We start from the raw sequence: 24,549 nt of genomic DNA, 5'->3' as shown, positions 1-24,549 counted from the left end.
TTTTTTAAAAGCTTGTCTCTGCTCACTGCTTTTCCAGCTGTGACACCTCTCACGGTAGTTAATTAGAATCATGTCACCACGTTAATGTGCTCTGACTGGACTCTGACAGACGTGCGTCCTCTAACCGGCCGCCCTGGCCGGCCCTCCCTCCCCACCCCTCCTTGGGGACGTGGGGCCTGGTGCTGGCGGTGGGACCCCTCGCCCCCCGCCCGCCCGCAGTCCCAGGGGTGCCCCTACCTCCCTGGGTGCTGAGACGTGCTGCCTGGCCGCGACACCCGGCACGCAGCCGCTCCACCTGTTCTGGATCTGCCTGACCTTTACAAGCACTAATTCAAAATGACACTGCTCATTTGATGACATTTCTGTTGATTTTTACTTAAGTCTCTTTTAATTATTTAACTCAGAGTTTTTCCCCTTCTGCCTTGGGCTGGGGCTGCCCTGTGTGGGGCAGTGGCCTGAGGCAGCCCCATGCCCTGCTCTGCAGCAGTGAGCCCTGTGCTCGGCTCTTGCTCTCAGCATCCCCCAGCATAAGGATGGTGCAAGCAGCACTATCCCTGGGCATGGCACCAGCTGTGTGCCACCTCCACTGAGAAACGAAGAGCCCAAGAATGAGGTTTGCCTGCTCCAGGGGAGTATGGGATTCTCCAAGGCTTCTCCCATTGCCTGGGAAGGATGGGGAGGGTGAGACTAGCTCTGCTAACTAGGGCCATGCAGGCTGGGATGGAACGTGATGAAAAAAACAAAGGGGAACTTCACAAAATGCTGTCTCTGTCCCCTTGTTCCCCCTGCCCTGCTGCTGAGGAGGAAGATGGCCACCAAGGGTGACCGGGAATCCCACAGATGCTGGGGTGGCTGCAGGCTTCCCAGCACTCCTGGGAGAGCCAGGAAAACTAAAGAGGGGAAAGGAAAGCAGGGAAGAATGAGAAGAGGCTGAAATAAAGCCAGTAAGCTCCCAGGACCACGCTGGTGCTGACAGCCAAAGGCACCCATTATGGCAGGCGGCCTGCTGCCTGCCACCGCACTTAGCGAGCGCGGCCCTCGCTGCCCTTTCCTTCAATGTCAGCGCGTAGAGCAGCCCGGCACTGCCGGGACATGAGCAGGCAGAGTGCTGTGGGGAGAGGGATGCTCCGCCGGGCAGAAGGCACCCCCGGCAGGCGCTGGCCCAGCTCCCCGCCGCGGTGGCAGCTCGAGGTAGTTAATTAGAATCGTGTCACTAAGTAAATGCGCTCTGACTGGACTCTGACAGACGCTCACCTATGACACCGAGGGCCAGGAGACAATCCACATCAAACTACTGCAGTGTGACCCTTTTAACACAAAGAGTAAACTCACTGCACATCGAGTTGAAGCTCATTAAAACTGTCTACTCTGCGAGCATCCCATTAACCTCACTGTTAAAAACACGCAATTCCTCTTCTTCTTTCCGAGGCCTAATTAATGCTCTGGATCAGGAACAATATCACACCCTAACCTTCTGAGATTTCCAATCAGTAAATGAAAAGAGAGAGATGGAGCCAGGAAGGCATGGTGGCTTGCTGGGTCGCTCACTGCACGGGCTGCTGACCTGCCCAGGCAGGTAGGGCTCTTCCATTTGGCACGGCAGAGATCCCCATGGAAGGAGAACAGCACAGCCCCAGCCAGGGGGACTGTGGGCACAGGGGTGATGGTGAAGCCCCGTGAAGAGGCTCACAGCTCACAGGATTACGCCAGCTGGTGTAAAACAGCCCAGTGAGGGCATCGTGCTACTATGGGACCAGATCTCCTGGTTGCCTGGGGTGGATGCTGCGGGTTCCCCAGCAAGAGGCACAGCAGCCTGGTTACCCTCTTTCCCCCCAAAAGAAAAAAAAAAAAAAAATAATCAGACATTTGGTGCTAAATCTAAAATCATCATAATCTGTGTGCTAAAGCCTAAACTTCAAAGACTCAATTACATTCAATTAGATTCAAAAAAGATCAGTAGCGAGGAGTAACATCACGTTTTAGAGACAGTCAGTGCACTGTAGGTGGAAGCAGAGATGACAAACGAGAAACAAACTTTAACAGCAGCTGCTACTTCTCCAGATTTGTAAACTTTTTTTACTTTTTTGGTGTATTTTCAGTTCAATAATTGGCTTATTCAGAACTGAGAAACAACAAAGGACTAAAAAAAAAAAAGAAGGTGTGCCTTTTATCTTTTCCATAATCAGGGAAACAAACCAACAAACTAAGGTGGGAGAGGATGAGATGTGCTAATTCTAAAATCTTGAAAGGGTGGTCTCCAGAAACACTCCTTCAACTCACCAATCACTACTTGCTCTGGTTTCATGCACCAGGTGTTTTTAACTGAAAAGGATTCTGAAATTTACTTTTCTTTTTGAGTATATGAAAGAGAAACAGGATTTTACTAATAAAAACAATTCAAATCATTGTTGGGGTACTTCAGCATGGCATTCCAATTTTCATCCAAAAGCATCAAACACGAGTAATAATTTAACCACCACCTCCTTAATAACAAATAGGAATTCACCATTTTTCTAATGTATCAAATATCTAAAAACTAAGACTAAAGGCATATTATGTTATGTAATCAATCAAACTAAATGTAGCAAATACAGAACATCTGATGAATAAAAGAATAACCAGATTTAACAATTGGGCAGTGGTAAGGAATGCTGCAATTGGTTAGATAGATGCTGTCAGTAAAACTTCACCTTTTCTAGAGAAACAGGTAATAAAAAAAGAGAAATACAAAAATATAAAAAAAATCAGTTACTGAATTCAGGTGCCCTGCTGGCTGATTTAAATCAACTACAGACTAGGATTTTAATCCTTCTGATTTATACCAGTCTCTGAAACTCAATAGAGACCCCAGTGCAAGAACGCAGCTCCAATGGTGCGGAGCCTGTGAACGCTGGTCTCTGCGTGAGAGTGCCAAGACCTCCATTACAAGCTGCAGCTCTTTTTTGGCAAGCAGCGCCTCAAACACATGTTTTAAGAACCGCAACGTGCACATGTCTGTAAGATGAGTAACTTCTTGGCAAGACTCAACTTCATTTTGTTGAGGGCCAAGAAAACACCAAGCAAAAAGAAGTTCCTCACCCCAATATCCTACAGCCCATGCTAGAGCTGACATCCATTTCATCTATGTCTAAGGTGAGATGGAAGCTGCAGAACATCCTCTGTGGTCCTCAGAGCCACATTACCAACCCAAGAAAAGGCATGAAAGAACAGGTTTCACTCCCCTTTTGTTTCTTTCCCATCTCCCAAGGATTTTCTGCATCCTCACTCTCTGGAGCAGGATTTTCCAACCTCCTTAATCTGCCCGACACTTCTCAACAAGCTGAAATACTGATGTTTCCCCCATTCTCTTGCTTCTTCCATCCCAAGAAAACAACTGCAGCAGACCCTTACCCATCCAACCCCAAGGCAGCTGTATTTGCAATGTATGCATATACATTTTACTGTATTTGGTGACACAAAACACTTTGGTGACAAAATGCAGTCTACTGATCCCTCAGCAAGATTTGCAGCTTGCTTGCTCGTGAGTAGAAACCAGATGAAAGCTAGAACGTAAGCCCTGTTCAGCATCTTGGTGCTACGTATGCCCAGCTGTGTGTCCCAGGGCATACGGTCCAAGACTCCACCGTGTTCCACCACAAGGCCCTCCTGCCCGTGCGCACCAGATGCTAAAGGTTGAGGTTCCCGTCCACAATCCAGCCTTGGCCCTGCAGGGTGATGAGCACCCTGAACTCCAGGATTTGGAACAAGATAAAAGGGAGAAGATGAAGCACTTGAGTGGGACTGATCCTAGAGCATGCCAGGTGCAGGAATTTGGAGCAGATATCTGCTGAGCCAGTGAATCAGAGAGCGATTTGAAAACAAAGCAATACACAACTGATCAGGCCAGACGGCAAAATTCCTTGCAAGTCATTTGCAAAAACAAGTGGCCATCCACTGCAATTTTTCTGTCAGATTTGAAGGGAAACATCTATGTTGCACATTCCTGTGTAAGTGAGCTGAGGCTTCACAGGACTGACTGTATACACCCAGACCCCTCCCCACGCTGCTGGGAAAGGGGCTGTGTGGAGGCTCTCTCGCACAGCACAGTATTTGTGAAACCGCTGTGGCTGGTGAACATATTGGCTTGCTGCTCCCTCCTCAGACCTCTTTAGTCTGCAGACTTCTGGACATCAGTGACCCAGGAGGGCCATGAAACTCAGAGGCTGACCCTGGTTACACCCACCTTGGGCACCCCTCGGGACTGCCCCTCTCAATTCCCCAAATTCCCTTGAGCTTGTTGCATCCCAGGACCAACCACAAAAGAGAAGGGAGGCTCTAGACCACATGGGAGCATCCCCAGAGCCACAACCAGCTCCCATCCCACAGCGGGCAGCAACAGGTGGGCAGGCAGCATGTTTTGCCATTCTCCACTCTCTTCTTCCAGCTGCACTCCTTGAGAAGGGGTCATTTATTTGGCTGAGTGGGCAGGGCTGTGTCAGGAGTGAGGCTCCTTATAGTCAGGGAGGGAAGAGGAGGTCAGCCCTGGGCAGTGAAAGGAATGGCTCCTCTCAACCCTGAAGCAAAATTTGTTGAGAGCATAAAGCAGGAGAGTGGTGAGGACGGCTCAGGTCATAGGGTGACCATCAGCAGCTGGGATGACTGTGACCAGTACCAGCAGCTGAACAGGAGGACCTGGCTGTACAGGACCAACACTTGTTCCAGGACGAGGCAGCAAAGCTGGACCCAAGGAAGGCAGGCCACCTCTGCAGTGAGCTGCCCCTCTGGCCTTGGCCTGGGGACCTCTCAGGCTGCCACTAGAGCCAATGCTTGATTAGGACCTGAAAAGCCAGCAGGCTGGGAAATGAAGTAGCCAGAAGGCTGGTGTCCTGACAAAATGCCAGGCAAGGCATGCCTCTGGGCACCAGCATTGCCCTGAGCCTTCTCCCAGTGGGGAGACTGGGCTACCAAGACCCAAAGCCATGAAACCACGGGTGGCAGCTGTGCCTGGTGCTCCCAAACTGTCCAGGAGGAGAAGCTGTTCCAAACTGCCATTCAATGAGCTGTGTCTCCAGCTCACTCCTGGGGGGGCTCATCCTGCAGTAAAGCCGCGAGACACAGGGTGCCACTGGCTGCTGCCTCTGTAGGCAGGCAGAGGATCACAGATGCCTGGGGCAGAGCTGCTCTGGATCCAGCCTAAATGGAGCAGCCAGCAGACTGCAACACACAGGGCACATGCGTGCTGCTGGTGGTGCCGGGGAGGTGGACATAGTCGCACTGCTGGCCTGGCATCCTTCACAGCACCCATGCAAATCTCTGTCTAAACAGCGTGTGAAAAGCAAGTTTGCCACTGGGATGGAGTGCTGCAAGAAGGGAGCTTGGCTGTTGGGCCTTGCTTCCCCATGGGCAGTGGCTCACCATGTATGGGGGAGAGCTGGGAGTGCTGCCCCACAGAGGGAGCTTGGCAGAAATGAAGAAGTTCTAAAGGACTGGAGAGGGACACGAACACCACCAGGCAGAGACACCTGTGTAAGACAACAGCACTGAGATAAAACATGGGCAGAAACCAATGGCAGACAGATGATACTCCAGAGCTGGGGACGCTTTGTTAGGGTAAGAGATGACAGCAACAGAGAGCTCTTGCCATAAATAGAGGAAAGACAAGGCACAAACCAACCCTGCATCCTCCAGGAGACCCTAGGAAAAGGCCAAGCCCCCAGAGCAGGACATGTACACACAACTCCTGCAGTCCCCACTCCCTCTCTGTGTTCCCTCCAACATGGCACACAAGCAAGGCAAATCTGCTCCCAGGCAAGGAAGCAAATTTTAATGCTACCTCTGTCAATAATGCAACCAGATCCATAGTTCAAAAGGAGCTTGCTAATTAAAAGCTGGTGAGCTTTAAATAATTCATCTCCTTAACTTGGATTGATTGGAGAGTTTAATGGTTAGTCCTGAAACAATATTAAACAGACTCCTTAAGGTCCAGGTAGCCAGTGACTTTTCCAAGTAAATCTTACCTCCTTGAAAACTTTAATGTTCACCAGTCACCGTGGATGAAGGGCTGGGAGACAGAGGAAAACACCTGACTGGTGTCCAAGAGGTGATCCAATGCCCCACAGAGAAACAAGACAGGCAAGAGAGATGCAGCCCTGAGTTATAGCCCTGCCTACAGCCCAGTAAATCTGAGCTCCTGCCCATACCACAGCCTGCTGCTGCCCCAGCTCTGCATGCCCAGCATTAAGCAGCAGGCAGATATATGGCCTCAGTGTCCTGGGCCAGATTTCCCTCCTCGTATCACTTTGATCCCTGGTGCAGAGGAGTAAGGGGAACATGGAGCTCTGCCACGTGCACGGTAGTCTCAGTTGTTTATCTTGGAGCAGGCTGCGGGACCATGAAACTCATCACATATGTGAGCAAATGGGACGATGATCCAGTTCTCCAGCTGGGGCCATGCATCTTCACTCTGCAGTGTGTTTCCAGCCAGTTCCTGAGGCTGTGCTGCCTGGCAGAGCCACCTTTCCAAGGATGAATGCAGCATCCAGAGCAGCTGGAGGACTGGTCTGAGAGCAAAAGCATCCCACCCAGCCTGGGGGACCCCTGCCCTGCGCTCCAGGCACTGTGTGAGCGCTGGTGCTGCCCACATCCACCCCCAGCTGGAGCACTGCCAGAGCAGCCAAGGAGAGGAGCAGCTCCCCAGCCAGAGGGACGAGCAGGTGTATTTGGCACACTGAGACATGCCAAGGACAAAGAGCTCATCCCCTGTGCCCGTCATGCCCTGACACATCTTCATCCCATCCACCAGCCAGAGACCTTGCTGCCCTTTGGCTGGCTCTCAGCCCCCTGGCCTGGACCAGCTCCGAGGAGCTGAGGCATGTCCCGCACGCCTGGAGCAGCAGCCGCGGGGACAAGAAGGGCATCACTCACCTATCCCGCTGTGAGGCCTCCCTATGTGCTGTAGATTCAGTCCTTTGTTCATGTCTAAGAGCCCGTTCTTTGGCCAACTCCCCATGGCAAAGCTGTACGCCTGGAAGAGAGAAGCAGAGGGTCAGATCGGTGCCACAGCCCACGCGCAGACACGTTTAGGGGGCAGTGCCTTGCTGCCAGCAGCCAGCTGGGTTCGCCCAGGCCCAGCGGCTCCCAGGGCGAGTGTGGGTCTGTTCAACATGTTCAGTGTGGGCCGTGCTCAGTGCGGACCTGTGCATCGCCCTCGTAGCAGCTCTCCTGGAGCCGCCAGCACAAAGCACCCTCACCCTGGCCTGTCCCACCTGATGCTCCTCAGAGAAGAGGTGTCCAGGGTCTGTCCCTGAGCCTTGTACAGGTGACAACCTTCACGAGGTTTGCTGTGCGGGACTGGCATCACCTGAGGCCACCTTTGCCGTGCTGGGGTGAGCCAGGGGCTGTGAGTTCATCCCACATCTCCTTGGGCTGTTCCAACATCATTCCCCCATTCCTGCTTCACCAAGCTGGGTGCTGGCAGCAGGAGTCGGGGGGATTTGGAAAGGAGTGCCCATGCCCAGGCTGTCCTGGCTGATAGTCCCCTTCACCTCTGGCAAGCACAGCCCTCCCAGCCTTCCCTCTCCTTGTCATCCCCAGAGCCCTGGGGCTCTCCATCACTGGGAGAAACCCCACTGGGAGCCAGCACTGCTCACCCCACTGCACAGAGCCTGCAGCCTGGCTGTAGGGAACCTGCTCTATCCTGGCCATGACCCCCAGCAAGGCTCCCAGCAGGAGTGAGGCAGCCTGGAGCCTGATCAGCACAAAAACCCACTGGACAACGCAAACGTGAAAACAGCCAGGCCTCCATGTCACATGCATGGCTGTAATTACAGCCTGACAGCCACGTATCTTCTTCATCTTGAGGAATTAAGCTCAGCGCCACATTGTGAGCAGTAAGAAGGGCGCGTGGGCTTAGTGTCGCTCACGCCGGCGCTATCTCTGCTGCCGTGAGGGCCATTGTCCCCAGATGAGATCAGGTCAATCCAGCAGCCCCTATCTCCCTCCTGCAGCGGGGATCATCGCTAACCACGGCCGTGGCACGGCAGGGCATCGCTGACACACTCTGCAGGCTGCAAACACTGAGGGAGATGCTCTGTGCAGCGGGAATGGGCCGAACTGGGTAAGCGGAGCTGAGCGGTTTCCCCCACCAGCCCACCACCCACCTGCCTGCCACCGGGACCTGCTGCCAGTCCTTCTGCCCCTGCTGCCTGCTGCCCTGCCCAGTGCAGGCAGGGCCGGCCCCCGCAGAGCCCCTGCTGCTGGCAGCCCCCTGGGAGCTATGGGGCTTCGGGGAGTTAATTTATTACTGGTCTACGCAACCATTCATGCTGCTTTGTTACTCCTGCCTTAGCAAAACAGAGGGCTCCACAGATAATTAATAGACAGCATTGCTAATCCTGTTGGGAGATGATTAGCAATTAAAACTCCTAATTAAGTCTATGCATAATTCACTGAAATTACACTTTGTGTACACAACAGAGAGGTTTTCTTTGCCTTCAACAAACATGTTCTGGCATCTTCATCGCCATGCCTGGGATGCAGGCTAGCCAGCCATGAGGCAAGGGGGAGCTGGGGGCTGGGGTGCAGGATGGGACCCTGTTGGGTGGCCCTGGGTGACAACGGCAGCAGCTCTCTGCCTGTGGCTCCCTTCCCTGGGCTGCGTCCCAAAGAGCAAGCCCAGGCACAGTGCAGGAGGGTCCCCACGCTCAGCACCAGTGGGTCCAGGCCTGGGGTTGCCAGCAGCGGGGGATACATCTGGGGAAGGGATGTCCCTGCACCCTTTGGGGGAGGACACTTGGGGCAGGGAGGGAGCAGGGCTGTGCCTGAACAGGCACAAGTCAGGCTTTGAGCTATCATATCACAGGCTGCCTTCCCAGCCCAGACACATCCCTTGAATCCCAGCCAGGAGCAACCGAGGGAGCACAGCAGGGGGCTGGCAGGATCCTGCAAAAGCCACGGGGACAGCTCTGGAAAGCTCCTGACAGCTGGGTGCTAGTGCCAATACCAGCCTGCCTCCCCTGGCTCTGCAGCAGCAGTGTCACCAGGGAGCTGGCAGCATGTGCCCCAGCCCCAGGATCGGCACCTGGCCCATCTTTGCATCACGTTTTGCTTCCCTAATCAAGGTCATTCGGTACAGTCGCAATACCTGAGCAAACTAGCTAAGCAGCCAGGGTGGAAGTTGGCCTGACCACTGAAGGTCAAGTGTGCACTTATGCATATTCAAAGCTGCCTGCAGGATCGATCAGGTTTTAATTGTTTTTCCTGGGGTTTTGGAAGGAAGTGCCATGGGCATTGATCAGTCCCAGACGAAGCCGCTCACACTTTGGGGCTGGCAGGGACCGTCACTTTGCTGCAGGCAGAGGGAAATGCAGGCAGAGAGGCAGAGATGAAGGCAAGCCAGGGGAGAGGTCAGCCAGCCCCGGCTGGGAGGAGGAGCCATTGCTGGGCTGCGTTAGAAAATAAAGTTTTTTAATTAAAATTGGCAATTCTGAGCCGCCTGCCGGCAGCAGCCACACAATCAAGAGCGAGGAGCTTTGCTGTTTAATATTTAAAGACAACGTTTAATCTTTAAACAGGAAAGTTCTTCTTCTGACTATTAAAGCGAGGCAGAAAGTGCCGGAGGCTCCCTGACACAGGGCTCCCCAGCCCGCCGGGGTGGCCATGGCCACCGGCTCGCTGTGAGCTCACCGCAGCCACCAGGCCACTGGTGTGGACCGCAGCTGCTCTCCTGCCAGCTCTGCTGCTGCCCCAGCCCCACGCTGCCGCCGGCGGCACAGCCCCTGCCCCTTCAGCACTTACCCTTACGGCAAACCGCGAGAAAGTCTGAGATGCCCCTGGTTTGTTTGCAAGCCAAAGGATTTAAAAAAAACGCCATGAAACCCTTTTTGCAAAGAAATCACACTAATTTGTCCCTCCCTCTGGTTCAATCTGGTGTTGGCAGGGACTGGGTTCCTCCCTTCTAGGTCAGACACTGAAACAGGGCCAGGACCCTGTGGCATTTTATTTTCATCTGCATTTCAATGGATAAAAAATGCAGGCATCTTTTAAAAAAGCTATTTTAAAATGGTTTTGGTCAAAATTCTGATTTAAAGACAAACTCAATGCCTCTGATCTGCTAAAAAACCACCCAAACGATGTTTGCAGAATAATTTTCAAGCAGCTTGAACACAATTATTTCCATTCATAACAGCTCCTAGAAAGGTCTTCCTTTTTCCCTGATTTTGTTTGTAATGCTATGAAGGCTACATTTACCTCCCTGCCAATGCTGCTCTGAAGTCAGATGATTATTAATTATATTTATTTACTTATACAATCCCATAGGCATACGCAGCAGTTCACAAATACTGCCCTGGGTCCCTGATGCAGGGGTCTCGAATCGAAGGTAAGCAGATACTCCTGTGATAAATGTGAGCTAACAGCAGCAGGAGATTAGGAACATACTGTTTCCATGCACAGATCAAGCACCACAGATAATCCACACCTTGTTAAAAGTGTCCATATGGGGAGGTTGGTCCTTAGGTAACCCACACCTCACATAACCTGCAGAAAACCCAAAAACCAGAAGTGGGGTTAAGACATGGGGTACAGCAGACTGGGGTATGGATATGATGTGTGAGCAGAATCACAGCATCCAGAGCTTGCATTATAATAAAGCAAAAAGAGTCTGAAACCATTCTCCTGTTGCACTGGGTCAGAAAACTTCCCAGTGGCCATGATGCATCTGCCTCAATTTGCAAAGAGCCTGAAACAAAAGTTCCGTGGCCCATTTCTGGTAGTGCTGGGGGACAAAGATGATCCTCCGTGCTGAGACAGGAGTGCATGGAGGAAACACCAGTGAGGCTGGGCAGTGTCACAAGCACTGCTTGCAGGGGAAAGAACACAGGATTTGTTCAGTTTGGTACCTAGTTTGCCCTGCCTGCTCTTGCTGCAATCCAAGTGCAAACCAGCCCCTGTCCCCTGCAATGCTGGGGCCAGCAAGGCGGCAGCACCAACACAACTGGGTCCTGATGCCCTGCTCCCTGGAGCTTGTTTGGGCTACGCACCCCGGTTTATAAGCAGCACAGCTGCAGAGAAGATGTTCCAAGGGGTCAGAAAATTCCCAGAACTGGAACTTGTCAAGCTGATGTATTGATCTAAGTGGACTGAATAATGCTCCATCATTTATTTATGGGGAAGTGCCCAGCACACTTCACAAAAACTGGTGTTCGGCAGTCACATTAAGGCAAGATTTAACATCCCGCATCATGCAAACAGGGCACCTGCGCAGAGGTCAGGATGCTTACTTACACGGGGAGCCCCACAAGTCCTTCCTGCACATGCAGGGAGGGATGGGGCTGGTCCTCACGGAGCTGCTGGAGCTCTGCTAGTGCAATGTGCCGATGCTGACATAGCCAGCCCTGTCCTTTCTGCTCATGTTGACGCTGTGACCTGCTCGGCCAGCCCCCAGCCCCTCTGCCCTCCACTAAAGCTGCCGGCATTGCACTGCCCTGAGTGCTTTAGCTGAAGGGCAGGAGGGAAGCAGGGCTCTGTGCTTTGCAACAGCACAAGCATGTTCACAAACCACAGCGCTAAGAACTGCCAGGAACGACACAGAGCCTCCCCCTGCCCTGCCCAGCCTGGAAACCCTGTCATTTTTTATGTCCCATCAAGAGGTTTTAAATGTTTCACCCGCTAATTGCAATTTTAATATTAATACGGACACTTTCAGGCAGGGAGAAAATACTTCCTTTTGGAAAAAATCCTCCCAGGACCAAAGGGGCTCAGCAGTTTGAGAAGATGCTGGAAGGGTGGGTACTAATAAATAAAAAAGTGCGATGTTTTTTGCTGAAAGTTTCTGTTAAGAATTTCAAGAAGATGCCTTAGAAGAACATGTTTTTAAACAGATAGAAAGCAGTTGTGAGATCTCCCCAGCTGACCTCAGCCTGGGCACGCAGCGGGCACCAGCTGTGCTCCCCCAGGATCAGGCCAGGCACAGCAGCACGCTGATAGCAGCCAACCCCCCTGACATTTTTGCAATAGAGAAAATGACTTTGCGACAGCAAAAGCGTCTTCCTTCTCTTGTCATGTCAGCTGTGCACTGCATCTGCCCAAAATAACCACTTCCCTCTAACTCCCCTCATTTCGCTATTGCCATGATGGGGTGTCAAGGTTTTATATAACTTATATGGTGGTAAGAAAAAAAAAGAGGTCACATCTACAACTAAGTGGGCTTTTAAACACCACTTAAAATGTTTTCAGTGCCACCCTGTAACTGTAAGGTTTTGGGACTGGGAGTGTCTTTGTGGCCAACCCCACATGGTACCCAGCACACTGGGGACTCCAGGGTGGTCTCTCAACATCCCATTTTAATTGCATGCCACTTGAAGCCCACTTCAAGGATGGGATGTGGACAGTTTTTGCTGGGATTTCTTGCCATGCAGACTTTCTGGCAAATCTAATGACAATTAGGGCTTGACCCCACTGCCAAATCATTTAGTAGCAAGGCTGCTGGATTGGGTCTGAATGCAATTAAAGAAGAGGCAGGTAATGAATAAGCAGCTTGCCAAACCCCGGCTGACAATGGCAGAGCTCCTCTGCCAGAGTGAAGGTGCAGAGAAAAGCTCATCTGGCAGGACAGAGGCATGGAGCCTGGGATGGTTCAGCCCTGGCAGTGCTGGAGCCTGCTACCCTCGCTGGCTGTTGGAAGGCAGGAACTAAACCCAGGTGTAAAGTGTCCCTTTTAAGCAGTTTAGTCAGAAGTGCTGCTGCATTCACAGCTTTTCAAGTATTTTTAAATCACTTACAAAAGCAGGATTAAATGATCAGGAATTCCATTTAATAGGACAAATAAAGAAATAACAATCTACTCCATCAGCCCTGCGAAAGGCAGGTTTGATTTAAGAAAAAAAAATAAAAAAATAAGTATAAAAGAGGGAGAGAAAAAAGGAAAGGGGGGTGGAAAAAAAGGATAATGTGTGTTTACTCAAGCAAAGAAAAAAATATTTAAGTGATGTAGGGGAGAAGATTGCAGTAACTAGTGAAGAATAACATCGTCTGCTTTGCTGTCAAATCACACAAGAATTTCAGTAATAGATTCTCATTCTGACACTCAATTCAATTCGAAGGTGATCCTGCTTTATCCCAACACATCAAATATTAAACACTCGTATTAGCCAGGGTGCCGTCGCCTTTCCCGGCTTAGACGCGGCAGGAAGCTTTTCCCCCTACTTTCTCTCACTTGCTATAATATTCTCAATGTTATCTAAACATGCCTTCATACACTGGGGTTCCTTATCAATCCCATTTGGGGCGGGAGGGGGGGTGTACTTAAAACGGAATTAGTTGGGGGGGCTTTTATTATTATTATTTCCAAAGCTTTTCAATTTTGTGTGGAAAAAGCTTAGAAAAAAAAAAAAAAGGCGGAGGGAGGGGAGGAGGCGAGAGAGGGAGAGGGAGCGCGGGAGCGAGAGAAAGTATAAGAAAGGGAAAAGCAGCCAGCAGCTCTTGTTTGACTGATGCCTTTCAACAAGGGCAGTCTAGCTTGTCAAAGCCTGGGCTCGAGATGAATTGGCATATCTATTCAGCCTGCCTCTGGATGTCATGCAATACAGTTTCATATTCCCAGATAAGGCATGATAAGCAATTGCTGCCCTGACACCAACTCCATCCATCCATCCCTGCCTTTCTGTCCACACATATTACAGATCTCTGCTGTGCTGCTAATAAGAGGCATTTAATTTTTACAAACACAGCAGCAAGAGGGGCCTCCAGACTGACCAGGTACGGCATTAACACCATTCACGTTTAATTGCTTTTTCTCAGTGCACTGAGCTCCCCAAACACTCATGAGGGGCACAGGGTGCACAAAAACAACTTCTGCCCAACGTGGCACTCACCAAAGTCTTGGGTTAAACATCTGTGCTAATAATTGAAAGGTGGGGGTGATGAGAGTGGAGGCATTTGTCCTCTGCCAAATAAATCTGCAGTGCCATTGAGCAGGAGGTGGTCTGGCTGGGGTTTGGACATGGGCAGACACAGGAGAAGATGTGAGTGGTGCCCTTTCCCAGGGAACATTCCTCTCCGGAGCACAACTCCCAAGAGCTGTTGGGGGAAGGAGAAGGGCTGACACACCGACCACGGGGACACCACAGATGGGTCTGACCCCACATAGGTGGGAGCAGGTGCTGCCCTTGGAAATTCCTGCCCTTGCCAGCACCGTGCAGCAGGAGGATGAGACCTGGACACAATCCTCCCATGTTGCTGAAAAGGTGCTGGGACCCTGCCTGGTGCTCTGCCCTTTTCACACAACAGCACTTGAAGGTTTTTCAGAGAACACTGCCACACAGCCAGCTTCCCCCGGGTTCTGGATGAGCAGGGAGCCCTCGGCACACGGGCCACCTTGCCAGCCCTACCCAGCCTTGCTGAGCAGTCTTTGGCAAGCCCGACTGGTGTCCACTTCAGTCCATTTACAAAGCTGCTTGTAAAAACAGTCATATCTTTATGCCTCATGTCAGGCAGTAAATTAAACAAAAAGATGAATGATCTATTTTTGGAAAGGTGAGAGCTAGGCACACAGGAGCTGCCTGGCTCTGCCCACCTTTGGAAAGTGCTTTACAGAGGTGAGGTGCCTCCAGTCTATGGGAGGAGGACAGGTCAAGCTTAAGGGAAGGCAGTAAGGCAGAGGATGCAGCATAACTGTACATACTTTCTCCTTATTCAAATAAGCAGTCCATGCCATCAGATCTCTGTCCACAGGAGCACTGCAAAAGGGAAAGTGAGGCACACGATGATCTCAAATCTGGCCCTTCTTCCCACCTAGACACACATCTGAGCAGCCTCAGCCTACCCATGTCCCAGCAATATCCCAACTCAGCCATAGCTCTGCAAATTCAATGTCAAAACTCATCTTTATTTCAGAAGGGGCAGGATGGACCCCACAGCTACCAACTGCCCCTCTCCACGGTGCATTCGGATGCTGTGGCCCTGCCACCGCACAGGATTAGCACGTGCCCTGGCTTAGGCTGCAATAGAAACAGGCTGGTGTGCCTGACTCTGGAGTGTCAAAGTGCCAAGCGGTTTAGGCTTCACATTTCCCTGTGTTTGAACAAGAACAGTCTCTGCCTTGCTCCCAAGCTAGGGATTATCCTGGATAAAATGTTCTCGACTGCTGTGTGCTCTGCAGCTGGCGACACACTAGGCTAATACCGTGGAGACCTGGGTCAAAGCCCTGGGTTTGGTCACAAGCAAAATAAAGCTACAGGTCTGGGTCCCTGGAGGGCTGGGAAATAGAGCTGGGGCGTGCACAAGCCAGCACCTGCCTAGGAGAGGGGACAAGCAGAGACATAAACTGCCAAGAAAGGAGCTCGAGGATGGGGGCTGCTGGCTGGAGCAAGGGGTCTAGGCTTGGGGTCAGGTGGCCGAGCAGAGCATGGCCCCAGGAACCCAGGGGCTGCTGCAGAAACAAGGGGCTGGAGGACACATGCCCAGCACCTCCCGTGGTCTGGGGAAAGCGGCCTTGTCCTTGAGCTGCAGGTCATGTTTGCTTGAACAGGGCTGCCTTCTCACAGTGTCCTGGTGTTTCTGGCTGCACCTCAGGGTGACTGAGACCCAGGCTGGGTTATGCTGATGTATGTAATCAGCTCCCAAGACTGAGATACACAAGCAGCTCCCAATTAGTGCTTGAAAGGCAGAGAGACACGACAGCTACCAGGGAGTACCTACATAAGGCTGATTTAGCCCTCCAGCCCTGGGAAAGATGGGCTTACATCCTGAGGTGCTATCCCCCGGGGTCTGCCCCAGTCCCTGCATGGACAGTTCAAGAAGGAAAGCATGCTAAGCCTTTCCCCACCACAGCACTGTGGCTGGCAGAGTGGGGAAACTGGGTATGACACTAAGGAAAACCCTCAAACACTTCATGGATGATTCACCGCAGCAACTGTTGCCTCTCCACACAGACAAGAATGAATCAGTCTGATTCTGGCTGCTCCTGGAGAAACTGCAGGTTCAGGGGGAAGGGGAAGATGCCTCCAACAGTGCTGGGAAATAGGCAAATGTTGGCACTGCCCCCAAATCAGAGCCACCGTCAGCCCCTGCATACATGAGGACAGGGAACAGCATGATGGGGCCCCAGCAGATGTGCCATGCTGCTGCATGGAGCTGTTGGGGCAGCAGCGAGGTGGACACATCTCACCCTCCTTGGATTTAGCTGGAGATTAACAACCACCAGAGAGATGCAATTTTGCCACATTACACAAGGGTGGATAACAGTATCCACCAGTCACCCCCTTCTTCTCTTCCCAGGGCCACGAACGATGGCTGCAAAGCTCATACATGCCCCACAGTCCCCCAAACATGCACCCCTTTAATCTAACCCCATGCTTTTCCCAAGCAAAGCCGGCACCAGGCTTGCTGTCAAAACCTTCAAGCCCTTCCAAAGGGGGTATTTTCCCCCCTCAATTTCTATTTTTACACACGCACACGCTCGCCTCTCCCTCGCTCGCTGTTTAATTTCCGTGTGAGAGGGAAGCAGGTGCCCGTGCTCCCGTGAGCTCTCCCTTCTCTAGGTTTTTTTTCCCTTCTTGGATCCTGCCCCATTAGTTTAGTGCCCAGCCATCTGCGACGTCTCCTGTAATGCTGTCCCCCTTGTGTACCAGGGAGCTTTTCCATTAGCGCCTTTAATATTCTGACACCTTAGCACAGGCTGCTATTACATTCAAACACTGATCGCCCTGTGAAATTACATCGCAGGGCTTGCTAAAATGGAATTGTGTATAATCAGGCTCCTCCATGCACTGTCAGTCCCATCACAAATACAACGTAAAGCAGGCTTATGGATGGGCTTAGCAGCTGCTACAAGTGTATTTTTTTTTTTAATAGATGAAGTATCCCTTATTTAAAGCATTTCCTTAAGAAAAAAAACAAACCAACAGTGAAAGACAAATCAACAGCTGCTGCACAATGTTAACCGTACCACCGGTCTCTTAAAAACATGTTATTTACTAAGGTAGCTATCTGTTTATCTATAACTATATCAAACAGAGAAGGAGGGTGAGATAAAGATAGTTAAACAGACAGCCAAGGAGATATCTGCCACTGGGAAATAATAGCTAAATAAAAAGTACCATTATTTACTCCAGAGAGGAGGAGAGAGAGCCAGCGCTTTCCTCCCAGTGCTGGTAACACACGGCACGGAGCTGCCGTGGGAGCTTCTGGTTCATAAGGGCAGCCCGTGCCAGCCTCTACGTGCTCCAGCCTTCCCAGCTCCAGCCCCTCGTTTCCCCATGACCATGTCAGATAAATCTGGGGGAAAAAACACAGCTCAGGACCCAAGTACCGCACCTCTGCAGGGAGGCTGTGATGTAGGGAAGGCAAGAGAGGGCAGGGGAGCTGTGCCACTGCTGGGGGGTGGCTTGGTGGGCAGCCCCCTACCTCCACGCAGCTGAGAGAGGCTCAAATAAGGCAAAAATGGCCACAGAAGAGGGTCTGGGTGCGTTCCTGCAGGAGGGGCTGGTTTCTGCATGGCCGGAACACAAGGGACCAACTCCCAGCTTTTTTTTTTTTTCATTCCAACCAAGGAATTGATGGATTAGGACAAAGGTATTTCAGGGGGACGAAGGAAGCGGCAGGTACACAGATGATGTGTCAGAGAAATGAGCTCCTGAGCTCCCCAGCTCTGAGTTCAAAACGCTGCCTCTTACCATGCCCTAAAGGTTATTCTGTCTTTCTGCTGTGAAATGCAACGGCACATCGCCTGAAGGGAGATTTCCAGAGGCGCTGTGACCCTTCCACTATCTCCTCTGAGAAACCTCCACAGGAATGATGAGATTGTAGCTCATTTTCACACACCTTGAAAGAGCTGGGCTGGATCAAACGTGCTGGAAGCAGAAGCAGCACATGTCTGGGACTCATCCTCACCTCCTGGCAGGGAGTGAGCTCTTGCTGTAACTGGCTGGGAAACCACATCCACCCCACTGAGACACCGATGCTCTGACATTGCCTTTCATCCTAGACCAGGATGGAGGAGCCAAAATATTGTCTTGTTTCACTGTGTGGGAACAGTTCTGCTTGGGAACCACAAAGTAAAACCTAGTGACAGAACTGCTGCCCTTTGGAAAGGAGCAATCTATTCCTGTGTGAAACACTGACGTGACATTTTGACTCCAGTTTTTCCAGAGCAAAACGAAGTCGTTTGTCCAGAGCAGACACACTGCTCCTTTGCAACACACATGGCATGTCTCAGCACACGGTGCTCTGGACATTTTTGGAAGTGACACATCTGGTGACAGTTTGGCTGCTGTGCACAAACATGCCTGACAGTAGGAGGACAGGACCACAGAGTGCAGAGACCCATGGACAGGTTACCAAGAGAAAAGTATAGGGGAGGTGCTGTACAGCTGTGTATCTGTTCACATTGCTGGTGCAAGACAAGGCAATTCAACTCCCTGGTTTTCACTACCTGGCGTGGTCAAAGTTAGGTGCTTGCAAGGTGGCAGCAAGGAAGGGGTGCTGGGTGACCAGCAGCTCGTGTCTCCATTTCATAATCTGTTCCTAAAACCCAGACCCTGGGAGATAGGAAAGAAATTGGAGGGTGATCCTGCAGGATATTCTTACCACTTCTATGCACTTGCCTGTATGTCTGATCACATACATCTCTCCCTCTGCTCCTATCATACAATCCTTCTACATTCATGTCCACCACACCTTCCTGGGACAGACACATAACCTCCAAAACTCACCTCTGGTGTGATGTAGAAATACTGGCCCATACAGGACAGAGCAGAGGGGCATGGAAATAGGTGCCCTACTCCCTCTTATCTCCTCCTCCCAATCTTTCACATTTGGCACAGCACCAACCCAACAGAGCTGTCAGGGCCCCTGAGTGTTACTGCTCTGCAAGAATCAAATAAAACAGTTTCTCAGCACTCCCACAAGATGCAAAGCCGCTCAGAGGAGAGGCAGCTGGAAGAGCAAAAGAAAGGCAAGAGAACACAATGCATGAGGCATCAGGGAAAAGATCAATAAAGATTACGAGGGCAGCAGCCACGTCCCTTGCCCGTGTTGGAGGCTCTCATGGCTGCAGTGAGGGAACACCAAGGAAAGTTAACAAGGCGCTGCTGCGCCGGTGCCTAGGGATGATAACCTGTCTAATCAAAGGTAGAGTTTACACTGGATCATCTAAGCAGCAGCTCTTCCTCATGATTGTTGACTCAGGTCAGCGTTAAGACTGAGGAGGTTAAAGCAGAGGTGCCTCTAAGAGCTCTGATGGATGCAAACACCAGGCAAGCAGGCAACGCACACGGGCCCAGCCAGCACAGCCTACCGGGGCAGCAGGCAGCAAAATTGAGGCTCCCCAGTTCTGATGGAAGAGCAAACAGAAGAAGACAGTCCAAGGGGCCGTGCAGCACACCATGAGAGAATCGATTTGGAGAGAGGTCAGGAAAGCAGTGAATAAAGGGACCTGAGAGGAGGACATGGCAAGGTCCTAAGGAGAAGTTGTTAAAGGCGATGTGGGGGAATGTGCTGCAGAAGTGTGAGGCAGGACGGCCTACCTGGACTGGGAAGGGGGGACCAGCAATGCATTATGGTGCTGAGAAGGTGACAGAAGAGATTATGACACAGTTGATAGAGATGAAGGGCTTCAGGTCCCCAAGGCCTCAAGTCATGTCTCCCAGGGCCCTCCACAGCTCTTTGGTGCCACCAGGCTCACTGACCACCAGCCAGGGCTCCCGCAAGGACGCAGGCAGTGACCACCCTCTCTTGGACCCAGCAAGCCAGGGTCTCCTTACAGGGCGAGCTGGGAGACTCTCTGGTTATGGCTTTTAGCCATGCCTGCAGTTCTGCCTGTAGTAAGGTGCTGGGGAGGGCTGTGACACCTGGACACATGGATGCGATGCCCCTGGGCCCTGCTCCCTGCAGAAGGAGCCATCGTTGCCTTGCTGCTGATGAGGGATGGCTTCAGGGGCCTGGCTGGCCCTTCCCTGTCAGTGCACCTGAGAAACGCTGTTAGGATTTGCCCAGCTGCTGCCTGTTGATGGCATGAGACCTGAGGAGCAGGTCCCAGGAGTACGTGCCCAGCAGAGTTATTATTGAGCATGGGTAGCAGAGGGATGCCCCCCCCCAGACACAGTGCAAAGACAGAGTTGTGGGGCTGTGTAACACTCATCCCACTCCTCTCAGCATCTCAGCTGCCCTGTGAACATGTCCCTAACCTACATGTGCTGTCTCAGCATTGGCTATAGCTGGTGGAAACAAGAAGAGCAAGCAAGAACAAATGCCCCCCAGAGGAGAGCTGGTCTGCAGCAGAGGGCTGGATGGCTGAGATGTGATGAGGAGGTTCATGGGCTGTCTAGAAAGCGCTTGGCCATGGACCGCCTGGCTTTCCCAGCCACAGAGCTGTGCCAGGCAGCCTGCCTGCTAACTCCTGCCAATGTGCCAGGAAAGAGCAAGTGGCTGGTATGGAACAAGGTGTCCCAATTAGCTCTCCACTGATCTAATTAGATCTCTGCAGGGAGGACTGGAGCTGGAGAAACGACACGGCTGCCTCCTTGACCAGACACTCAACCTTTCCCGCCTGCAGCATTTTATTTTTCAGATTTTAACTTGCAATACCTTTTTTGTCCGGCTCAGCAGAACCTGCTCTGCCTTGAGTTCTGCCGCAGCTCCTCACCAGCAAAGAGCAATTATGTGTGTACTCAAACAGGCATTCAGCGATCACGCGCAGCATCCAAGCTCTCTGCTCCTGTGTCGGGGAACAGCTTGACAGGATTGCAAATCAGAGGCGTAAGGGAAGAGACAAGGGGGCACCAGGAGGCAGAGCCGATCAGGAGGACATGGCATAGTCCCTCGTACCCCCCCCAAGCGACAGCAAGCCGTGCGAGCATGCCTGCCCTCCCTGCTGCCGCCCTACACCACCCCAGAGAGCTGGCAAACGAGCTTCAAACCAGCGCGCTCCTTGTAATCGGAGTCAGTCAGTGTGTGTGTTACGCTTGAGTTGATGGCTGGTGTTAAATTCAATGCCTTGAGTATTGATTTCCTCGCACATCCCGGACTTTGTTAAAGGGTTAGCCGTGAACCGAGATCAAAGGGAGGTTAACTCGTTTCTCATAAGTGGTAAAGCAGACCTCTAGCAAAACTGGGCGCAGGGCCTCCTCCACAGAGGATGCTCCATGCATGTTGTTAGCTACCCTGGTTGCCTCAAAAGCCAGATAAAGCCACAAAGCTGCCTCAAAGCAGGGAGAAAAAATGATCCAGACAACTTCCCACAGACCCCTGAGCTATTATGAGTGCACGCTGGGGACGGGCAGTGTGGGCCAGCACACTCCTCCTACCTGACCCGTTTCTGCACTACAGGGAGCAGCTTCCCTTCCTCAGCCATGGGAAGAGAAGGGGAAGCAAGTCTTTGTCAGCTGCACCCCAAAGAAACTACCCCCGAGGGGCTTGAGAGAGGGAGACAGACCTCCCCAGGCAGACTAGGGTGTCTTAGAGCTGTGGGCAGGAGAGGGAGAAGGCACAGGGCTGCTCCCTGAAGGACTGCCCAACAGGGACACAGCATCCTCCTCACCACGGCCAAGTGGAGAGGATGCCTTCACTTGAGCCAGCGCTGCCATCAGCACAATCTCAACCTGTGTGGCACCTCCTTGCTCCATTTCACTTTATTCCCTTCTTGGTTTTCCTTGTGCCACACAAAGTAATTTTGGCACTGATAGCACCAAGATCAGCAGGTTTTGCCAAAGCAGTAAGAGTTAAGCACACAAATAACATGACACTAACAGGGTTTTGGCTTTACCTTTGTAATTTTTAAGGGATGGAGGAAGGGAAAAAGGTGTAGGAAACAATCTGGAATTGTTATCACTAGTATTAATGAATGCCCAGAGGCTGCCAAGAAGCATCCATTTCAGATGAACATCTGTCAACAATAAGAGGTAAAATTTCAAAAGTAGCTAAGGTACTTCAGAGCCTAGATTGCACCAGCTTCCTGGGAGTCTTAAGCACCCAAGTCATTTCTAACAACAAGACCCTTGGCTCCTAAGTCATCTGGACACCAATGCTATTTCTAAACCCCCTTCCTCTATGTCAAGAACTATTTACAGCACAGTCCAGCTTCCCAGCAGCCACAACGTTCTTCAGAGAGATTCATCTGGTTTCAATGGCACTGTATCTTCCACTCCGGGGTGACACCATGACCAGTGCTCACCTCTCCCAGGAGCCAGGCAGCTTCAGCTGCAGAAAATACAGTGCACTCTGCCCCTCCACCCCTAAAAAAACCCAACCCAAAGCAATTCAGCAATGATGGTGCTGTAATTCCCCCTGTCCTGCAGCACTGGTAGGAAAGAGAGCCCCATCACAGACCATCTTGGGGGTGAAACCCTCAGCTTTACTCCTGAGCACCTAAAGTCACATTTGAGGTCCTCCTTAGGGTGCTAAACAGGTACTTCCTCACCCCTTCTCCCCTCTCCCAAACTCCAGTCACCCAGCACTGCCCCAGCAGCCCATTTTTTTTAAAAGAAAGGCTTATATCAAAGTGCTTAGGGAATATCTGCTCAGTGCCCAGCATACTAAGTGCTGAAGATTTCACTTAAACTCCCAGCATCTGTGTATCTCAACTAAATTAAGCTATTTGCTATAAAAGAGCACAATGACAGTAATGGAATAATAACAGCATTAATAAAACACAACAATCCTCGAATGAGAAGCGGACGCATCAGCTAGCTTCAACCAAGAGAAGAAGGCTATTTTAAAGTCACACACAAAAACCATCTGGGGGTGGAGAAAACCAACAAAAGCTCTGGAACTCAGAGGTCAGACTGAAATTATGTTTTTAACCTCAAAAGAAAGATGCTTGCCAGAGCCTTCCCAGCCAGAGTGCTCCCACACCAGTTGGAAATGAATTTTCACAGCTCCCAGCAAAACAAGGGCTTACAATGGGCATGCTGGCTCCAGAAAAGAGGGGTGGGAGCACTGTTATGGGGGAGGACACAGAATCGAAAGCCTAAAATAGAAATGACCCCTCAAGCATCAGCAAGGTTTGTCACCCAGCTCCTGGGACAGATGCACTGGAGCAGGGGGTGATGCTGTGCCGAACGTGTGAATGTCGAACTAGTGATGCAGGGCCAGATGCCGGCGCATCATTATGCAAACATCCAGATGTCTCAAGCTCACCACACTGCCATTCCCCTCTTGGTTGGAAAAGACGCCTTCACTGCATCCACAAATTCTTCCTCCTTCCTTTGTTTTGGATGAGGATGAGATTAAACACACCATCTTCAGTTTCAAAGTCACCTACACATCATCTCTCAGGGATAAAATACCCCTGGAGACCTGCAGTAGGATTAGGCAGGCGTACCTGAGTCCTAATCACAGCTCTGGAAGGCCACATCCCCAACCTGGCCCCCTTTACGGGAGACTTAGCACTCAGTGACAATCAGAGCAATTAATGCATAATAAGCATGTCATGCTGTATCTCTGAGGTCTTGCCATAGCCCCATCCTGCCCAAGGCAACACCCCAAACTATTACTTGCCTTGGGGGACTGGGAGGGTGGGTGACGTTTGTTTCCCTGGAAGGGGAGGAGATGGAGGAAAAGGAGACCTCTGTATTCACCACCAGCTTTTTGTTCACCACCATGTTGAGAAGGACCAGTAGCAGGTTTGTGCCAGCAGCAGGCAGTCTTCACGCTTCTTCTGCAGGCACGTTTCCCGAGCACAAGCCTTGCCCCAGCCTCACGGGCAGAGAGAGCAGAGTCCCTTCCCTGCCCAGGCTCCGGTTTAGTTGGCTGCCTCTGCAGAGGGTACATGATAGCTGCTCCTCTCGTTGCCCCAGCTGCCCAGAGCCCACGTGCAGATCTTCCTGAGGATAACGTGGCAGAGACAGATGTCACCTCTTCTCACTGACATGGAAGGAAACACAATCTGGGTCGCAGTCCTTCAGGCAAGCTCACTGCTGCCTACCTGACCTCCTTGGCATGGCCCAAGCCAAATACAGGCAGCTGAGCAATCCCTGACACCAAAAAAGGCAGAATTAGGCAGAAGGTGGGGAACTGCTGGCTGGCTTTCCCACAGCACAATAGGTACCATCTTTGGATCCACCTGCCTTTCAGAAAGGAGCCAAGAGAGACTGGCAGGTCAGTGGTATAGTGTCCACAGCACCCAGGCTCACGTGCTGCAAGATGGCTGGAAGCCTTCTGGGTACAGGTCCGTAACACAGGTCCTCCTGCTCATCCCCTGAGCATACAGTTTCAATTTGGCTGACCTATCTCCTTCAGCTGATCCACAAGACAGCACTCCTGATGTGTACCTTTCTAAATTCCTATGGATAAAACGACAAAGCAGCAGTTGCCCCAGACTTGAACAGGCTGCAAGTTTCTTTGTTTTCATTACAATTTCCAATCCTGATGCCTTTTTATTCTTTTTTAGCCATTTCTGCTCTGCCCCCCCGAGGTGCTGCTGTGATTGAATGAAACACGACCCCAGGCTCCAATAAGTGTATTTCAATTACATCTGTCACCATGTAACAATGTAATGATATATCATGTGATATTAAATCCATGGTAATCATATCAGCGATTTTTTTAATAGTGCACTAATCACATTATTACATC

At 51.3% G+C, this 24,549-nt stretch overlaps 1 protein-coding gene across 1 annotated transcript in view; it reads right to left on the bottom strand.

The window, feature by feature from the left end:
* ERI3 (ERI1 exoribonuclease family member 3) overlaps nucleotides 1-24,549 on the bottom strand; it is a 124,091-nt gene that overhangs the window by 29,367 nt on the left and 70,175 nt on the right. The window contains exon 6 of the mRNA XM_026853750.1: nucleotides 6,904-7,003. Within this exon, the coding sequence (XP_026709551.1) occupies nucleotides 6,904-7,003 (100 nt within the window). The remainder of the gene's footprint in view (nucleotides 1-6,903; nucleotides 7,004-24,549) is intronic.

This window comes from Athene cunicularia, assembly GCF_003259725.1.
Source record: "Athene cunicularia isolate RWA chromosome 8 unlocalized genomic scaffold, athCun1 chr8_part1, whole genome shotgun sequence".
Taxonomy (NCBI): domain Eukaryota; kingdom Metazoa; phylum Chordata; class Aves; order Strigiformes; family Strigidae; genus Athene; species Athene cunicularia.
The sequence above is the reverse complement of the archived record's forward strand: the minus strand, read 5'-3'. Positions and strand labels throughout refer to the sequence as shown.